Consider the following 21,058-nt stretch of genomic DNA (forward strand, 5'->3'; position numbering starts at 1 on the left):
GAATGACAAAACCTGGTTCTAGTTAATGCCACACTAAGCTGCCTTCTGGGCAGGATACAGGTCTTTCAACATATTCACACATGGTTTGAGAAGAGGTGGAAGTAAAGTGATGAAATTTGCTTGTATATTAGAGAAGTTATTAAAAATAAGGATTGATTAGAAAGGCTAAGAGGTTAAGAATGTGATTCAGCTCCATATAATAGCTCCTAAACTTTCATGTCTACATGGAAACAGGTTGGCCAAGTTCCTGTCAGTGGAAATCTGTTCAGTGCAGGCAGTGTGACTTAGAGAGCTTCAACTCACTACTGACAACACAATAAAGCAGTATCACTAGAAGGAAAGTATTGTGCAGTCAGTGAAACTTTACATTGAGAGATTAGCCAGCAGCTTGAGAACAAGAAAATGCATATGAATAATAGAAGTAAAGAATGACAAGTTCCTTTAAGCAATTTCTTGGATAATGTTTCTGGACACCACGCTACCTTGCTTCAGACAAGTCAAATTGAATTAGTTGAAGGTGCATTGTCATCAAGCCTCTCCTCCCAGTGGCTTCCAGGTGGCACACAGACAGCACCCAGATGACACTGTCCCCACCTGCGACTGCCACCTGGCACTGCAAAGTGAGAGGATTCATCCATACCCATAACCCACATTACAGAGTGTGGGATGCACTGACTCAGCCAGCTACATGAGTGGACTGTACACTCCACGACTGAGACCAAAACTATCTGTAGGCTGAGCCTACAGATAGTTTGAGCGTGATCTGGAGTTTGTATTTTGAGGAACTGAATCTACTCTTTCAAACCTTAACATGGCCCAGTAACAAAGAATAAAAGTTCAGCAGTGGTGTTCTGTATTATGTCACACCAGTACTAATGTCACCAAGAGGAAGTCACCAGTTCAATTCAAAAAGTAGAAAGTATTAGAATGGAAAGGCTAAGGAACTGCACTAAGAATAGATTAATTTATTTTATCCAAGGCTATTATAATTAACTGCCACTTTTCAGAGATACTGTATTATGTTTCATAAAAACTAATTTTAAAAGAGCAATTTAATAATCCTTCTGTGAGGACACAAAATATTGGAAAGACTGCTATGTGTCTGAACCAAAAAAGGTCTTGACCTTTACTAGCTGAATGGCTGTTTATTAATCTGAAAACAACTACTGATTATCTATACTGATCATTAAAACATTTTTCACTCATCTCAAATAAGCTCCAAAATGCCAAAAGTTAGCTTTGGCATTAGGTATGGACAAGAGAAAACCCTTAAACATACAGATGATTCTTCTATACTCTTTAATTATCTAAGGGTATTAGCCAAAGTTGTCTGGCAGTATTTGTATTATTATAAAAGTTTGAGCATAGAAAAATCTTGACTACAGACTTTAAACAGCAAGCTGGGGAGTTGAAAGCTGATAAGAGAGGCAAGTTTCTCATTCTTACTGAAAATCTGCAGCTAAAGCCTAACAACAGACCATAAATATTGTGTCCATGTGGATGGATTCTAGAGAAAGATGTATGTATTTTACAGCCATGAAAATATGTGAAGGGATAACAGGACCATATACAAGATTAAACAAATATGGTTTTGTACGTAATAGAAGTATCTGGTTCTACTGTCTTGGACTCATCAGTGTGAAATGACAGATAAAAAGATTACTGTCATTTGCTGTGCTGAAGTGAGAGAGGGACACAGTTTTTCCACCACATGTATGAATAGTTTCTTTCAAACTTCATCCTAATTCTTTTTCCACTTCTGAAGTACTCTGCAGCAGCTTTCCCAATCAAACATTTTTTTGAGAAGATGAAGAAATGTGAAGTATGAAAAAGCATTTATCAGGAGGAGAAAAAATCATGTCAGATGGCAATATTCCAAACATTTATAATAAATGCTTCCCATATCTAAATTTATTTCTGTGAATTTCCTAATTAAATTGTTGCCTAAGAAACAAAACACGAGTGTTTATATAGTGCACCTTTTACAAAGCAGCTTTGTATGAATTAATTTGTCTTGTATAACTTAGATTGTTAGCCAGGTGATCAATGATCCTGTCATAGAAAGTCCTTGTATCAAACTGATAAATGGAAGATCTTTCTATACTGAACATTGATGTTAATAATTCTCCCATGGGCAAGACAACTATATTCACATAAAGCAATTTCCCAAAGTTTTGCAAACCAGAAAACTTCCTAAATTAATCACACACCTATCCAGCTAGTTTTGCTTGACAAGGTGTAGTCATTAACTCTATTTTAGATATCACTAAGGCATTAATTGTCATAAAATCTCATACCTTGACCAATTTCAAATTGGTTCTAAGTTTTTATAGCACACGAGCAATTAAAAATCATTATAAATAATCAGTCTGAAGGTTTTAACCTTCATCTAGAAATACATAAAATTTTTAAACACAGGCATTGTAGGCAAAAACATTCTAGAAAGAAAGCTTCCCAAGTGATGGCAAAAATCAAGACATATTCAGATGATTGAAATTCTAACATAAGTGCTGTGGCTCTAGGGAGGTCCTTGGTTGCATCCTATTGTGGATGTTCTTGGAGAAATGTTCTTACAAAATGTTCTTGGAGACCCAGATAAGAAAGTGGATACATGTGCCAACAATGCCAAGCCTTCATCACATGATGGTGCACTACCCATATGGGGACATTATTGCTGTGCCAATAACACTTTTAGTAAAAAACCTACTGACAAAAAAGGATGGTAGAGTATAAAGATTCTACAGAATTTCTGCATCCTCTCTCCCTATATAAATAACATATTCATCAATACACATATAACTGCATCTTACCTTGTTTCCTTGAATGCCTTTCGGGCCTTGCTGACCTGGATCTCCCCTGATACCCTACAAAAAAGTCAAAGCAAAGAAAGAGTTGCCTTTGGAGACCTGTATAAATGTTAGGGTTTTATTTTCCCTGAATGGAGTACATTATAATATAGCACAATTCTAAGCTCTTAAGGACAAGAGTTTTCTGCATCATATCCTGTGAAATGCCCAATACATTGAATATTATTAATATTTAAAAACCAGTGCCAGCAGAAAAACGTCTGTTTTTCACAGAATTAACAGGTTGTATGCACAAGAAACTTACAGAATATAATCTTTCCCTTTTATTTGGTAGCTTTTAGTTCCCTTACCTGAGGTCCCCGAGGTCCCGTAGGGCCCACAGAGCCCTGCAAACCCTGAGGAAAAATAAGATTCAATTATCAGATTCAAAGGAAGTTTCAATCTGCTTTCAAAGGGCAAGCACATGATATGTACATGTAATGGCTCAAATCTCTGTTCAAGCACTTTCTAGAGACTTTATCCTCTCACTGCTGCTCTCATAGTGTGTTCAGTAGTTGCCTGCAACATTCCACCCTCAATATTTGGTTAAAACGCTTTTCATATACAACAAGTATAGTGAATGTCTAATTAACATCTTAGTTATTTGATTAAGAAGTTTTTATTTGCTACATGTTTTAAAATTTAATTCTTAGAAGCATATTAGATACAGAATTCTTTAAAATACTGCAGTGTCTATACCAGAATAACTTCAGGTAACTTTGTCTCACTAACTCAAACTGCTGATGAGTTGCCTGGCGGAATCACACTAATAGCTCACAAAATCCATTAAAAATCCAAAAGGTTTAAAATTCCACTTTAATAGATTTAAAATGCCTTTTTATTCCACTAGCTGTGATTTCTCAATTTAATGAGTTCGTACCAGTTACCACCACTGCAGATTATTCAAAAATCTTTCTGCTTCACAGTTTTTTGTTTAGTCACCATAATGCATATTCTACAGAATTTCACTTCCACTTGTATCAATACTCAGTTATAATTTATTTTTAAAGCAAAAAGAGTTTTGAGTAAATTTACTGTTTTAAAATTTCTCTTTTCTTTTAATTAGTAACATCTCTATGGGCAGAGACACTGGCAGACTGCTGCATTTTTCAAGATGTGTCACATTTTGAACTTTTAATAGCCTTGATAAATTTAGCAGTGATACCTATGCAGACACTCCATCAACTCCCCCCCTGCCCCCCCCCCCCCTCCCCCGAGATACAGAGTCAGAAATTTTAAATAATTCTCTGCTCCCTGGCATTTGCTCCCAGGCCAAGCATCAGCCACCAGAGAGAGAGATAACCCACTGAGTTCCAGCCCATTTCCAGAGTGACTACAAAAGCAATGGATGGTACAAAGAGTGATCTGCTGACACAGTGATGGCTACTTTTGGTAGCATACAAACATATGACTTGACTCAGTTCTGACCTCAAAGCCAAACCGAAACGGTCTGAATTTCAAGCCTGAACAGCATTTTAAAAAGCTCTGATATACAGCAGTAAAACTATTGGATTCAGTCTGATTAGTGAGATTGGGAAGTGGTAGAGGATGCAACATTTTCAAATGGGACTCCATGCTTCAATATCCATCACCCCAGTTAAAGACCAATCTCAGAATACTGATTTTGCTTCTCACACATTTGGCTATATGTGTTGTTTCTGATTTTGTCCAGCCTAGAATGCTTTCTTTAAAAATATAGCCATATTTTTGTTCTGTCTTCAGGATTTGTGACTGTGAAGGTGGGAGTTCTGGAACTGACTGATCCCCCCCGCCATCAGAGGAAAAAAAATTTCATCACTGTCCTCAACAGAAATGAAGCAAACAGATTTTTGGCAGCCCTGGCATATTTTCTATACCCAGATTTCTTACTCATTCGATTATGTTCTTTGCCAGCTTCTGAACAGGCTCCTTCTACCTTAGTAGACGTTTCACATAATGTCATGCTATTTCCCACATGCCTGGATAAAGAAGGTATGATCTTTATTTCTCTGAAAGATGCAGCTTTCTCCTTTTCCATTGATACGTCAGACTTTTCTGATTCACTGAAGTCTGAAATTTGCTGCCATTTTGAACTACAGTATCCCACAAGATACTCTCAGCCTTTAGATTTTCATTATTGCATAATGCCTTGTTTTCTTTGCAATAAATACTTTTGGAATGAATATTTATTAATTCCTATTTGAAGTTAATCATAGAATAGCAGCTTCCAGGAAATCAAAAACTTTTCAAGGTGTTTTTGATAAAGGTAAACATAATACATAATATGGGCTGTAAAACTGGAGAAACGTGCTTTAATAGAAGGATAAGTGCAATCTAATTGGTAGTTCTTAGATATTTGAACTATAAATTAGCATTGTGCATGACATACAGACCTGCTTGTATGAACTCAAGATACATGATTATCTCACTTAGCAGTCCATTATCCTTCCATCTTTCAGAATATAAATAAAGCAGGTAAAAATCTGTATTCACTTGCAATACTACTGAACTCCAGGTTAAAAAGAAAGGAGGACTGGATAGAAGTGTGAATTCATATCAGCACAGATGGGCTCGTAGACCTGAAAGTTGTTCATGTTGGGTTAAGAACCTGCTGTTATTGCAATATAACTATAAACTCAAACTGAAATTAAACTTTAAAGGAAATAAACTGAATGCTCTCTGCAAGATGCTCAGTCTTATGTAAGCAAGGCTTGGCAGTGGTCAGGGCAGCTTTTGTTTTAGGTAAGGATCTGTATTTCTTATGCAAAATGGAAAAAAAGAATGTGCTGAAAAGTTGGTTCAGTTCTTACAAATCATACTTCTACTGTGACTGCAACTTTATCACCATGGAATTATAAGGTATTCCAAATTTACAATAATATTTTCAAACTGTGTTTATGAATATGTTACATGATTTTCTGGTATCTTCATCAACATGAAACAATTCAAATAAAAATTATACTTACTATTTCTCCTTTTGGTCCTGGGGGTCCACATTCTCCTCTTTCACCCTTTGTAAGAAATCAAAGGGTTCACAGCTAAACAAGATGACTTGATTACATTGCATGGATTAAAGACTCGACAAGCAGTAGCACAAGAGGTTTAGTTGACTCTGAGGACCTGAAAGTGGCATCATTATATATGGTCTGTAGAAAATAAGATCTGCTCTCTACTCGAGATAGGTTGTTCCAGAAAATGCCTGCAAAACATCCAACTTATTCCAGAGGATAACACATTTAATATTTAATAAGTTTTGCTGCAGTTTTCCACCTAACTGCACTGTCTCTAGAGATCTTTTCCATGCTCTGATTTAATTACTGTGACGATTTAGATTTTCCTGAGTAACAATTGTGAGATTGCACACATGTAATGAAGAAAGAATTAGGCCTTTCACTGATGATTTAACATATCTATAGATACATGAAAAATAGACTTATGAGTCTACTGTTCCCATTTTCATGAAATCTTATCACAAAATTGACTGAAGCATTTTGCTAATGACTACAAAGATTCACAGAGGTACTGGTTTTATTAACAATTCGGAGATATAAGTGTCAAACCAAGAAAAGTCAAAATGGAATTATCTCTGTTACATTTTTGACTATGATGGTCCACTTTGCAATTCATGTCTAGAATCCTCCAAGTCACTGAAATTCATAGTTTTTTTTATCTTTTTGGAGAGACTATATTGAAAATTTTCTTGATCTAGCATTAGCCCTTGCAAATTACAAATAGGTTAAAAATAATCTTCCTTGTGGTTCCTTCAAAAGCTAATCGTTGTCACATTGTGTTTGTAGTAAACATTTTATTTTCTTTTTCTTTCCATTTAACCTCTTATTCATCCCACAGCTTCCTTTTCCTTCCAAAAACTGTTTTTCTGGTCATTGACACTTTTCTTTTTGTATCTTTAGATTACAGTCTCTGATTTTGTGGGGTTGTTTTTGTTTTATTTCCAGCATTCCAGTCTGTAAGCATTTACATAAATTTTGAATTTACTTCTGGGGATTGCATGAGGAGCTTTCATGACAAAAGGCAAGACAAGCTCTTTTTCCCATTCTTTCACATACACTGTAATCAAGTGACAATTTATTTTCAGACTATTCCTATTCTGCAAAAAACCTACCTTGTCTCCCTTGTAGCCAGAATCTCCCTATTCAAAAATTGAAAAAAGGAAAAAATCATAACGGAGAAAGCAAAGGCCTAACATACAGCTAATTTAAGTAGAAAAAGCCCCAATCCCCCCCATAGTAAAGAACTATGTTTCAGAAGTTTAACTATTCTCAACAATAAAATATCTCTCTGAAATTGTTTAACATATAATTCTCTTCAAGTCTAGATGTGTATTTTTTACACATATATTAAATATTAGTAAATGAAATATGTAAATATGCCACTCAGTTTGCCACCTCCTAGTATATACATGCTGTCATTTCAATGGGACTTTTAAATGAGTTATTCTTATACAGGGAGTAGTGTTAATCTTTCTCCAGTGAATCAACAAGAAGTCTGAGAATTATCAGGCGTTAGAAGCCCCAAAGGATCATGCAGTGTTTTTATCAGGTCTGTCTTTGGGATAAGTCTAATGCAAGTCAATTCAAAATCACACAGCTTCAGAAGTTCCTTCTCCCATTAGCATCTCATCTCTATATTTAAGCACATGGTTAGACTGCTTCTCTCAGTATACATGCTTCTGTAAATCAGGTGTAAGTGTAGGTGCTTTAAATAGTTGAATAAAGTAAGCACATAAAAAATGAAAATAACATTTTTAGTTCAGAAAATGTGAAAATACAAAATATGAGTTAGAACTGTAGTAGTCACATACCTCTTCCCCTTTCTCTCCACGATCTCCTTTTTGAGCATCACCCTATCGGAAACAAAGGAATACAACTGTTGTATTGCTCTAAAGCCAAGAACACTGTTAAACCATCAAGACTGTTTTTTCCTATTTAGTAAAATTCACACTTCCTCCTTCCTCAATCAAAGATACACATTTCCTGATGATTAACATAGAAAACTGATCTATTGTAATTGGATGACTGAAATCTTAGTTATTAGAGTGAACCCCTCTGATCAAGGGATCTATGTACTGTTAGAAAGCTCTCAGGAACCTAAAAAGCCTTTGGCTAAATTAGAGACCTCTGTTGTCAGAGAGAAACTGAAATGATAGGCAGTGTTATCTTGATAGCAGTTTAGTTTTAATTTTTTATCTCACACTTCTAAAGCAGCTAATTATAAACTAGAAAACCTTAACATTTATAACTTATTTTAACGTACTTTTCCTTTGCTATATTCACATCTATGGTTTGAATAACTGGATAGAAATTTGCTTTATTTCTTTTAAATTCACATTACCTTGTTTCCTTTTGGTCCTGGTTCACCTTTCTCCCCTTTGCTGCCCTGAAACACAGCAGGAAAATGTTATTATCATTATGAGGATAAAATTCTCCATCTTGAAGACTATATCTTAGTCCAAAATCATCCTGAAATAAGCTTTGGTAGAAACACCCACTGATTCAAGTATTGTACATGTGACACAATATTCATTTAACTAAACCTGCTCTGGTATTAAAAGGTATCTACAAATATTTTGTAAACAATATTCAGTGATAAATAAATTTTCTACACAGCATCCAAAAAATCTAATCAGGAAGGCATTACAGAAAAACACAGTTCTTCCTTCTCATTTCTCAATTAACCACCACTATCTCAACTTCTCTGCTTAGAAAAAAAATACTGTACAGAACAGTTTAGGGTTAATATTCAGCAGCTCTAAGCAAAAAGTTACTCCACCATTTTTTGTTACTCTTTGGAGGATCATGTTTGGGACTACAAAGTTTGGCATATATACATCTGTATAACAGGCTACATCTAATAATTTTGGATAAAATAACTTTAAAATTCTTGGATCTAAAATTTTAAATTATGAACAGAGGTGCTGGTGCACATTATCCAGATGCACATTATCCACAAGGATTGGATGATAGGCCCTGGTGTCATAACCTGCTAATGGTATGGTTGACCCATTAGACAATAGGGAGAAAGACAAAAACCTCAGAATGTACTTTGCTTGTCTCTGGGGGAGCTATTAAAGACAGAAACATGGTCAGAGAGGTCACCCACTGTCTGAATGCACATTTTCTGTTCCCTACTAGAGCCAAGAAATATGTGCTGAAGTGTCACAAGAGATAGGAGAGTGTTGGAGGCAGAGTTTTAGACCTTTCCTCATATATCCATTGCCCTCTGACTTTTGAACCTTTACCCCTTACAAAAACAGAAGTTGGCAGTGTATGAAAACCTTTGCCTAATGGACCTTTCCTTCCCCACTGCAAGATTCAAGAATAACTTTTTTTATTTGGACTCCGAAATTACCTATTTATCCTCCGTATTTTATTATCCAATAATATAAATATATTTTCAAGACAGTATGTGACTATGGATAGATCTTTTATTCTGACCTCTTTTAACAGTGACCTTTCACTACCAACATGATATGCTAAAAATCAATCTTTTTGCAGTACATGCACAGCTAATGTCTTGTTCATGTAGTAACCAATTAAAATTCTGTGCAGTTTTGATCTTGATTAAAATTCAAATTCTTCAGCTTACTCAAATAAATGCATACTTACCCAATCACCTTTGTCTCCTTTCACTCCCTTTTCACACTCACAGGCCTTCTGCACACACTACAAGGTTAATGGAAAGATAAAGGAGAATGTTTTCCAAATATATTTCTTCAAAATTTTAAAGCAAAAAATTTTGGTTTTGTCTAATCACAGATGAAATAATATAATAGTGGAATAACAGGCAAGAAATGATATTCTGATATATTTATTTCTCATATAATCAACATTAAACTTCCATACAGAGCAACCAAAACCCATCACTTGATTTATTTATAACAAAAATATATCTATTACTGTAGTGACTGTAGTTACTGTAATAATTACAAATGCTTAAGATAGCATATACATAGTAAACAGTACTGTGAAACCTTACATAAATTTTGAACTACTTAATCATTTCTATTGTATTCTAATGAGAACACAAATGAATTTTCATATCTTGCATGAGGCCTATTTCACTCTTGTAGGAAGAGTTCTTTATGTCTTACTGTTGATACTACTCACTAATGAGATAACATTGTAGATTTCACAGGAGAAAGGACAGAAGAAATGCAGGAAAGTTAAAATAATATAATCATGGTCAGAAAATTTAACCAGAGATGGAAGGTTGATTAATCCTCAAGTATTGTTATGTTACAGAAGAAGCAGACTTTGGGAAGTCTAGTGTCAATAAGAGTAATCAAACACAAAGCTCAAGACCCCTACCTGCTTCTGTAACAGGGCTTCCTGAAAATAAAATAGAATAAAAATATTACTTTCATATAGATATGATTTAATTTAACAAGTACTAATTTTTCCTCTCCATTTTATAGACTCTCCAAGGTGAATGGTAGAGATGGTGAATACCTTCATCCTTCATTCCTTCCTCAAAGGGGCAGGAACGAGTCTGTGGAACTACTCATACAGAGAAGAGTTCTTGGTAGGAAGAGAAGGTTATTCCATGTGACATGCAGTCATCAGACAAGACATGAGAATTATGCGATAGCTAAACAGACAGTATTAAGACACAGTGCTAACAGCAGGGACTCTGAAAAGACTTCCTAAACAGAGACCTTCTTTTGGAAGGCCCTACAAACAAAATACGTAAGGGAAGGACTCAGTGATTATGCATGAGATCAAGCTACCTTCTAAAGTATTTTCATATGCTCAGAAACACACTCTGTGTGCTGGGATATGTGACCAGAACAGCTGAGCTACTATTATCCAAGCACACGATTCCTTGGAGAGTGGCTGGCAGAAGGAATCTCCATCTGCCCTGACCCCTGCTGTAGCAGAGAAGGCACCACAAAACCCTCTGCACTGTCTTCAGGGCTTACCCAATCTAAATCAAATTAAATCTGCCAAGGATAGACACATGACAAGATTAACATCAGCATAACTTACCAGTTCCAATGCTACATCTACTACCAGATTCTGATCATCCAGGCATAGGACACGTTTAGAGGATGAATCACCAGATATCATGCGCAATTTTTCTTCTTGGACTGCTTTCTTAGAAAGGCCAATGGTAACAAAATGTATCCCAAGACTTCTAGCTGTTGTGGCTATACCCTGGACATTAGGGCTGTTTGGATGATCCACACCATCAGTCATCAAAAAAGCCACTTTCACACTTTTCTTACGACTTTCAGTTTTAAACAGATGAGTGGCATTTGAAATCGCATAATAGGAATAAGTGCCTTGGCCAATAAATCCCAGAGAATTGATTTTCTCCTTAAAATTCTGGACATTTTTCCAGGCTGTAAAGGGATGATCAATGCTGACTGTGCTGCTGAACTGCATGCTTGCTAGTTTGACACTATACATGTGGGATTTAACTGGCTTGATCTGGAAAATTCTGTCAGTTATGTTTCGAACAAAATTCTTCTGTACATCAAACAACTGATTTTTGGCACTTTCTGAACTGTCTATGATAAAGACTATGTCAATGAGACACATATCACCTGTAAGGAAACAAGAAAGTTAAATCTATGAATGATGGTAACACCTGCACAATAGATTTATGATAATTTTCTGCAAAAAATAATTTTCTCAAAGATTCCTCTGTCTTCCCAGTAAAAAGTCTAAGGATAAATTCCTCTGTAAATTCCATCCAATAAATTATAATGAAAGCTGTCAAGTTAGGGTCTCAATGGGATTGTTTTAGTATTTTAGTTGATTTTGTATAGAAAATCTACCACATGAAATTTCAAACAAAAGTCAGGTTTCTTATAATTTCTCTTAAGAGATATGCATGTCCATGAAAATAATTGATCAATCTGGAATCCATGTCCAAGTAGTCAAAAAGTATTTTCCAGCCTTCATAATCAAAATAAATCACATTTTACATATTCACATGAAAGTTATCAATTACTAAATAATTATGCTAAAATGCATGGATATGTACAACACAGTCAACCACAAATTTTTAGAAAATTATTTTACCTTCATCTTTTAGCATAGGAGAGTAAATATTCTTTCCTTTTCTTCTGTTTTGCCCATGTACTATCTGGTTTGTTATCACAGCCAGAAGTATAAAGCAAAAGAAAAAATATTTTTTCCTCATAGTGACTTTCATCCCAAATAGACAACTTTTCCTTCCTGTTAGAAGTAAAAAGCCACCTGTGAATACCTCATTAACAGAAGCAAATAATTAAATACAGATACTTTAAATACATATTTGTGGGAACCATAGTTCTAGAGAAAATATATTAAAAAATACTTATAAAAAGTCATTGTGTAGGTAGTTTAACCACAGTAACCAGCACTATCTCAATTGTAGCTCACATGGATAGTAGAACCTGTTTATTACAGATGAAATATGGGTACAGCACTGCCTTTTCTTTCTTAACAAAAAGCCTGGAGCATGAGTATGAATAACTTATTTTTCTAGGAAACAATGGTTTAATAATGAAATTTAATACATGAATATATTATTAATATTACATGGATGTTACAGAATATGTGCAGTATTTTTCATAAGGATTATATTCTAATTACAATATACTGATAAAATTAAAATTAGAATATTTAAATTAATGATTCAACATATTTTTAGAGAATACTGAACTAAATTAAATACTGAATTAAATCTGATTTACATATAAAAGCCTGTGATTTACAAAAAATAATTTTAAATATCATTAATAACGAAGACAATATGTTAAATGTAAAAATCCTTCCTAAATTTCCTTTTAAAGTCCATCAAGCAGATACATATCCAGAAACCATAAGTGCAGTCCTCTAAAATTAGAGAGGAAATAACAAAGTCTCTTACCTTTGAAGGCATCCAGAAAGCAAATTGTGGATTAAAAAAGTTTTCAGTGTAGAAAATATGTCTGGTAGGTCATACTGGAAAATACAATTTGTTAACCAAAATAAAGCAAACTACAAATAAATAGCCTATCCACTTGTAAATTTTCTTTTATTGCTGCTGTTTAGTTGGGCAAAGTTTAAATGAAGACAGTTGGGCACTTTGCCAGTGCTGAGCCAGAGACTGAGCCTTTTCATTAAAGGGACAATGTCAGTCTGGGAGCACAAGTGTTTTCCCACTTTAAGTAACTGTATTTTTACATTTAAAAAACCCACTTTTCGACAACCTACATCTTTACCCTTCACTCTGCCAGTCACATGCCTTCAGCTTGTCTGTGTTAATGATGCAGCACTGGCTAGATCAGAAATGTGAGTGCAGTACATCACTTGCAGGCTAGAACTGAAGTCGGACCTGATGGTTTGAGAGTCTGCCAGGACTGCAGGACTCAAAGGTGGTAACTGAAGTAGCAAGTACAAAAATAAAAGATGACTTGGAAAAAAAAAAAAAAGAAAGAAAAAAATCTTCTTGAGCTCTTGAGTTTCCTCAGAAATTATTTCTGCTTTTTAAATCCTCTGAGGGGTCAGATACAGACATGATATCTAAAAGGGGTCATGCAAGCAGCTTTCAGAATGTTTCATGGAAATGATATTTTTTCTATCTACTGGCAGACTTCAGAGTAAAATTGTGTTATCACAGGGTTGAGTAAAACAATGGGGTGAGAGGAAGCACGCCAATGGTAAGTCTCAAGGAATCATAACATGCCCCAAGGGAGTTAAGTGCAAATGCCCAGCAGAAGGTAGCAGACATCCTCTAGACAGGTGCTGCCTACCAGGCAAAACATCCCTCAGCACCTGGTCACAGGGCAGAATCACAGAATATCCTGAGTTGTAAGGGACCCACAAGAATGTAGTCCAACTTCTAGCCCTGCACAGGCTAACATCAAAAATCACACCATGTGCCGAAGGAGTTGTCCAAAAGTTTCTTGAACTCTTACAGGCTTGGAGTGTGACCACTTTCCAGGGGAGCCTGTTCCAGTGCCTGTTCCTGGCTGCCAGGACACACTGTCAACTCATGTTCATCTTGCCATCAACTAGGACCTTTAGAGCCCTTTCCATCCTCTTGTTCCCCACTTGTCCTTACATGCAAGATTATCCTGTCCCAGGTGCTGAATCTGGGACTTAATGTTAAACTTTATACAAATGGTGATTTCTGAGCCCTCTAATTTGTAAAAGTTTTTCTGCAGGGTCTCTCTGATGGAGTCAATAGCTCCTCCCAATTTAGTATCATCAGCAAATTGACTTAGTATACCTTATAGGCCTGTGTCCCAATAATTTATAAAAATGTTGAAGGACCAAAGATAGAGCCTGCAAAACCCCACTAGTGGCAGGTCACCAGTTTGAAGTCACCCCATTAACTATAACCCTGGGCCTGACCCCTGAGTCAGTTGCTCACACATCACATGATGTGTTTATCCAGCTGTGTGATTGATATTTTGTCCAAATAGCATCTTGTGAGAGACAGTGTAAAAAACTTTACTGAAATCTAAAGATATTGTATCGACTGGCTTCCTTTGATCAACTAGGTGGGTTACCTTGTCATGAAAGGAAATTAACTTCAACAAGGAGGATATTTCCTCCATGAAGGCATGCTGGCTGTGACCGATGATGACTGTATTGTCCTTCAGTAGTTTTTCACTACTTCCCAGAATAATCTTATCCATAATTTTGCCAGGCACTGATGTGAGACTGACAGACCTGTAGTTACTAGAGTCATTGTCTAGATCTTCTTGAAAATTTGGCTAACATTTGCCAGATTCCAGACAACTGAAACCTCTACAGATTCCCAAGACCAGTGAAAAATCATTGAGTGAGGTCTCACAAGGAGATAATCTCTTTGACTACCCTGGAATGAAACCCACCAGTCCCTATACACTTAGCAGAATCCAGCTGCAGCAGTAAATACTACATTAGTTCAGGATTGGCTGGGATATACTAACTAGGAGTCAGTGAGTACATTGAGCTTTTATGTAAGCAGAAAATATTTCCTGTTGATTTTAAAAAATGTGGGTGAAAGGGAAAAAATAGGGAGGAAAAAAATAAGGCACAACTGACCAATGAACATAAAGTATCTGTCTTCATTAAGGTCAGTAAACATCCTTCATGTAGCCTGGTGCATGGTATCTCTAATGATAGACTGAACACTTCCTTAAGCACTCACTTTCTGCTTCTCCAAGGCTAGATCCCTTTACAGAGACATTAAGCTAGAAATACACCTTTGCCAACACTGTTACTTATTCATGTGTGCTGTGAGCCATTAGTATGATACCACATGTAACTTTAATTAAATTAAAGGGTGAGACAAATGTGAAGGAACTCCAAGAGATCTTAGCAAAGATAGAGATAATACTAATCTGTTTCAGTTGGTTTTGGCTGGGGCAGAGCTGATTTTCTTCACAGTAGCTGGTATGGGGCTGTTTTGGATTCATGCTGGAAACAGCACTGAAAATTCAGGGGTATTTCAGCTCTTGCTGAGTAGTGCTTACGCAGGGTCAAGGCCTTTTCTCCTCATCTCACCCCAGCAGAGAGTGGGCTATGGATGCACTAGGAGTTGGCAGTGGACACAGCCAGGGCAGCTAACCCCAGCTGACCCAAGGGATATCCCAGACCATATGCTATCACGATCAGCATATAAAGCTGGAGGAATGTTGTCTGGGGGGGCCAAGGCTCAGTGACTGGCTGAGCATGTGCCAGCTGGTGGTGAGCAATTGTTTTCATTGCACCAGTTTTGTGGTTTCATTTCTCTTTGCTATTTTCCTTTTCATTACAATGTTATTATTGTTATTGGTTTTAAAAATTAATAGGTTAATTAGTTGGAAAAAATGAATAACCTGTTCTTCTCTCAACAAATGTGTTTTCTTATTTTTACCCTTCCAGTTGCATTCCTCCTATCCTGATGAGGGTGGAGTAAGCAAGAGGCTGTGCAGTGCTTAGTTGCTGGAGAGGATTAAGCCATGACAGGTTGCATATGAGAGCTGTACCTTTGCCCTATGACTGTACATAGTACCATTCCTACATAGCTTTGTCAGTTTGTTCATTCTCTGTTAACATGGAATGTACTGAAGGAACATGCTGCTAACAGAAAAAAAATTCTACCTGCCACCACTGCTCACCCTCTTCATCCTGTTCAAGTGAGGAAGGATTTGCTGGCCTAGCAGATGCAGCCCCATCCTAAAGGGCTTCCTTCCTAGAAACCTCTACTTTGTCTCCTGTCAAATATGTGTCAGATTTATTGAGGCTAATTGTCTTCCTTAAGTAAATGTTGTCTTCATTACACACATGGAAAACAAAGAATTTTCAATATTTTACACTAAATAGCTGTTAGTGCTACAAATGATAATTACTGTTAGCACCCAGCATCTGTTGTATTAGAGACACCGGTGATGATCAAACATTTCATTAGCAACAAATTAGTCACACAGATCACTCATACTCTCATACTGTTTACATACTTATTCTTACCCTTATGCACACTTAGATCAAGACTGCAAACAGCCTACCACATCAACAGCTACGGAAAAAATTCCTTTTCCAGCAGTTGGCAAGTTGTTAAAATAGAATTGAATTAATGAATTTCCAGATGTGTTCAAAGGTTTCTCACTTTTCTGGGGGATCTGCAAACATGACTTTGATCCAGCAGAGATCAGAAAATGTTAACACTTATGATTTTTAGACACAACAATTTGACTAGTCAAATATACATGTATTCTGGTAGCTCTGATGCACATGCTATATTTGGACAGTAATGGGGTCAAGTTTGGTTGCATTTTTGCCTAGAACATCTGTAAATCTGTTACATGTTGGTCTGTAACTGGTCTCTGGGAACAGCCTAAGCTCCTTTTCACTTCTTACTGTGTTTTGGAAGTACAGTAAGAATCTTGACAGCTCCACAACAGGATTGTTGATTTACAATTCACAGCTTTTTTTTTTTTTTTACTAGTGTTTTTAGTATATATTTTCATAGCTTTGTATTCCCTTAGAATTCAAATTTAATGAAAGTAATGCCTCCAGAATTACAGCACTGTTTTAATAATAATACTTCCTGCAAAGCTTTTCAGTGTTTCAATTGCTGTCCTGAACCACATGCTCTGAATGAGATCCTCAGCATAATCAGCTGCCAGGACTACTGAATCTGTCTAAATGCACTCATTACGTGACCATACTAAACCCTAGTCTGCAATACAAAATTTTATCTGTACAACTCATTTTATGTCGCTAGTGAGTTTCAAGTTAAAAAGCCTTCAGTACCTGCATACATGCTAAGTCATCTCTTCTACTGGAAAAAATAATGTATAGCTTTTGTTCCTGGTACATACCTGCATTCCTTGAATATTTCCTGATATTCTCATTACTGAAACTCAAATGATGGTAAAGAAGAAATAAAAAGAGAGAGTTGAAAAATATAAGAGAGTGCTTTTGTATGAAGACAGACATAGTAAATTATTATTCTGTTGCTTGAAAAACCACAACTGAATGCCAATATGATACAATCTATACAGGTATGAAAGAAGGTGAGTATTCTAGAATATATGAATATAAAATGTCAGAGGACTTATTTTTGATGATATCAATCAAAACTCAGTGTCTTAAATTTATATTTTTTGCCCTGGTGTGCTCTTCACTTAATAAGAATGTATAAGGAAATATCTACTATAGTAGATATTTTTTCTCTGGCTAGGAGACATCACTAGAAGGTGCAATTTGAAATAAATATTTTAAACAGCTTTTAAAAATCACTGTTCCTATATATTGACTCAATGCTGTTGTTATTCATAAACTGCATAAGTGAAGTTGTGATTACTTGCCTTCTTAAACCAGATTGCAGTAAGTGTGTCAAATTGATCACTTAGTTGCTGAATTGTTAAGCTATGAAGATATTTATACTATATAAATCCTGCCCTCTGGTGTATCTACATGATAATGCATAAAGATAGTAATGATAGTAATGATAGTACTTCATAGTGGGTGCCTTATTGAGCATTTAATCATTTATACACACCTAGTGAAGGAGGCTACTGTCTGGGCAAAACATTTGTGCCCTTGTAATAGAAGGTGGAAGCTAAAGACCAAGATATTAAAAGACTAAGAAACAATATTTTGAGGAGAACAATATGTCCTGAAGAACTGGTTTTACTCCTTAGCTCCTCCCTGATCCTGAGATTCTAAATATCCATTTCACACATTCGTCTCTTTTAGATATCTAGATTAAGAGCACCAGTACATCACATGGATCTTCTGTCTACTGCAAAGTTAATGAAAGCTAAAAGTGAATGTATTGGCAAAGTGGTATGAACTGCTTGAAATAAGTAGGATTCTAGGTTGTCAGAGAAGTGAAATTACAATCTTGTTGTGTCACTTCTGTAGCAGAAGCCTGAGAAGTGTTTTGCACCAGTAATAATGTAAATTATTACTTATATTTGTAAAGAAAACAGAGCATGGATCAAAATGGCAACTGTTTACAACCGATTCACTTTACTTCCTGGCAGTCCCTGAAATTCCACAGTTTCTGAAATACCACAGTTTCTATTTGGACCAGGCTCACTTTGTTTTCCTTAAAAAAAAAGACAAACACATACCCCTCAGTGCCCCCCCCCCAAAAAAAAAAAAAAACAACCAACAAAAAACCACCCAACCCCCCCCACAAAAAACCCTAACCAAAAATCACAAAACCCACAAAAACTACAACACCAAAAAAAACCCAAAAACAAAAACACAAAAAAAACCCAACCAAACAAACAAACAAAAAAACCAAAAAAACCCAAACCCAAACCCATCCAAAATTCCAATTTAGAATTATTTGTTTAAATATTTTACTTTACTTACAGCTTAAAGCAAAGATGGCCAAATGTGTAGCCATTGCAGCATCCATTGTGTAGACATTTTGTGGCTACAAAAAATTGCCAATTTGAATAAGGGCTTTGGTCAGGCTAAGCAACACGGAATATTGTTAAAAAACCAGCTTATTTCAATTTCAAATGCTTTAAGCAACCCTTTGTAAACCCTCTCTGTCTCTGCCTATCATAATATATGATAGGCAAATGAAATTCTCTCTCTAACAGCCTACAGTGATCAAAACTGAACAGTTACCTTTTATTTAATGAGTTTTCCTAGAAGAATACGAGTTCTAATATATGAAAAGACTTGTCCTCTGTCACATATATCCCCTGCTCTATCCTTCTAAAATCAGGATTTATATCTCATGCTACCTTTGGACTTTGAACACTCAAACTTTGCAATCCCTTTGGTCTAGGTATTCTTTCAGGAGCCTGGATACCCTAAAAAGTTTAGATAGGACATTAATTTCTAAACTTCCAAAGACCAGTTTTTAAATTAATAAACTGCAGTAGTTATCTTCAAAAGAAAACAAATGTACCTGTGAAATTCTTGCTGTATTTATTTCAATTCCCCTTGCTCACATTTCTATACATCCCACTGAATAACAAGTACAGCAACCACCAGTAACATTAAAGGAGTAAGTGAAGCCGAGAGTTTTTTCCCTCTTATCCAAGCCTGTGCAGTTGACAAAGGTCATTCTGCCATCAAAAGAAGAGTCACCTTCCTTACTTAAAAGGCTTTCTGTTTTGAATGCCTCAATTAATGAATGACAAAGGTGAAGGACCTGGAGAGCCAACTGGACCTACTGGATCTTCTGAACATTTTTCGCACTGAAAATATATGGCATTTGAATACAGCAACTTGTATTATGTTTTTAACATGAAATTATATAAAATTAGCTGATAATTCCAACATACAAAGAACAAAAGCATGATCTGTTAAAACAAAATAATTTTCAGTAGAATACTAAAGCCTGGAGGAAACAGTCATGCAAATTGTGCCTATGAATTCAGCATCATACTGCTAAATCTGTGAATCTAATTAGGATCTTTATAAAGAGACATACATTTCACATAGACAGAGAGCTCTGAACTCCAACTTCAAACTCCCAATGTAATGAATACTTTCTTCTCTTACCAAAAATCAGATAAAGCAATACTACCAGGTATGCATCATGGCATGGAGAAGTACAACACTATATCTGAAACAATCTGCTAGGCTCCATCAAGATTCTGCAAGTTTAAGTAATCAAAACCCAAACCAGTAGTAATGCTAAAAATAGCAATGACAGAATATATACTTTTTCTGTAAAGGGAAGAGCAGCAGTAGACTTAGACAACCAAAGTAATACTTGACATGTTTTTAAACCCAGTGTTAACACTGCATTGCGATATACAAAACTCCAGCAGTATTTATATGTTTCTGTATTCCTGAAATGATTTAGCTATTTTGGCCAGACATGACACAAACACAAAAAATCTGGAAGATTAACACAAACTAAGCAAAACACCAGCCTTCCAGGAATTAAATATGAAAAAGCATAACAAAGTTGTAGGAAAAAAGCCCTTCCAGTTATATTAACTGGTTTCCAGTTAATATAAAAAAAATATTAACTAACCAAATATTAACTAACCTTGGTATACCTTGATGTCCTATAAATTTTAATGTATCTTTAAAGAAGAAGATAAGTTCAAAATGGAATTTTTATTGTACAAAGTCTCCACATGATTAAAAATTCTTAAAGAACTCAGAGATTTTCACATAGAGCAAACTTGGACTACTCTGCAGTTAGAGCAAAGAAAAAAAAAAATATATATATAAACATCATCCATGAAGAGAAATTGCTGAAAACAGTTTGAGATTCAATGGCATGAAAGTAATTGTTACGTATAAATTCACATTAGAAATGAAGCACATCTTACAAGGAATAAAACAGGGGCTGATCACAAATCCAGGCAACGTCTGAGAGGCCAAAAAAAGTAGGATTAAAATGAGACTTGATGAAAGTCAAGCTGAATTAAATGCTTCATGATTTAGGGGTTTAAATGTGTAAGTTTATTTAACTATATCAATTACAAGAAACAATGTACTATAAAAATCACTTGTTATGCAATGGTGATGAGGAGATTAATAATCACCTATGTACAACACCAAAACTAAACAGATATTCTGTATTATTTACAAATAAAGATGCCGCTAGTGAACAAAGATGCAAACGTGGAGACAGCTAGATGCAAACTAAAAGAGTAAATTAGGGCATAGAAAACAGAAGCAAAGATCCAAGAGTTTAAACGAGTTCAGAAACATTAGGGGAATTCACGACCTCACTAATGAAATACTGGTGCAGCATTTATTTTGAGATCAACATAGGAAACATAATTTCTGCACGTGGTAGAATGATCAAATACAAATCATCTATGTCCCAGC

At 35.7% G+C, this 21,058-nt stretch overlaps 1 protein-coding gene across 1 annotated transcript in view; it reads right to left on the reverse strand.

Moving 5' to 3' along the window:
* Nucleotides 1-18,379, reverse strand: part of COL28A1 (collagen type XXVIII alpha 1 chain) — a 65,989-nt gene extending 47,610 nt beyond the window's left edge. The window contains exons 1-11 of the mRNA XM_085567222.1: nucleotides 12,705-18,379; nucleotides 11,873-12,028; nucleotides 10,832-11,391; nucleotides 10,154-10,174; nucleotides 9,452-9,508; nucleotides 8,178-8,222; nucleotides 7,648-7,689; nucleotides 6,949-6,975; nucleotides 5,792-5,836; nucleotides 3,158-3,202; nucleotides 2,811-2,864 (exon numbers count right to left, since the gene is read on the reverse strand). Coding sequence (XP_085423348.1) covers nucleotides 2,811-2,864; nucleotides 3,158-3,202; nucleotides 5,792-5,836; nucleotides 6,949-6,975; nucleotides 7,648-7,689; nucleotides 8,178-8,222; nucleotides 9,452-9,508; nucleotides 10,154-10,174; nucleotides 10,832-11,391; nucleotides 11,873-12,005 — 1,029 coding nt within the window. The 5' untranslated portion in view covers nucleotides 12,006-12,028; nucleotides 12,705-18,379. The remainder of the gene's footprint in view (nucleotides 1-2,810; nucleotides 2,865-3,157; nucleotides 3,203-5,791; nucleotides 5,837-6,948; nucleotides 6,976-7,647; nucleotides 7,690-8,177; nucleotides 8,223-9,451; nucleotides 9,509-10,153; nucleotides 10,175-10,831; nucleotides 11,392-11,872; nucleotides 12,029-12,704) is intronic.
* Nucleotides 18,380-21,058: the final 2,679 nt, after the last annotated feature.

Source organism: Lonchura striata, chromosome 2 (assembly GCF_050655825.1).
Source record: "Lonchura striata isolate lonStrDom1 chromosome 2, ASM5065582v1, whole genome shotgun sequence".
Classification (NCBI taxonomy): domain Eukaryota; kingdom Metazoa; phylum Chordata; class Aves; order Passeriformes; family Estrildidae; genus Lonchura; species Lonchura striata.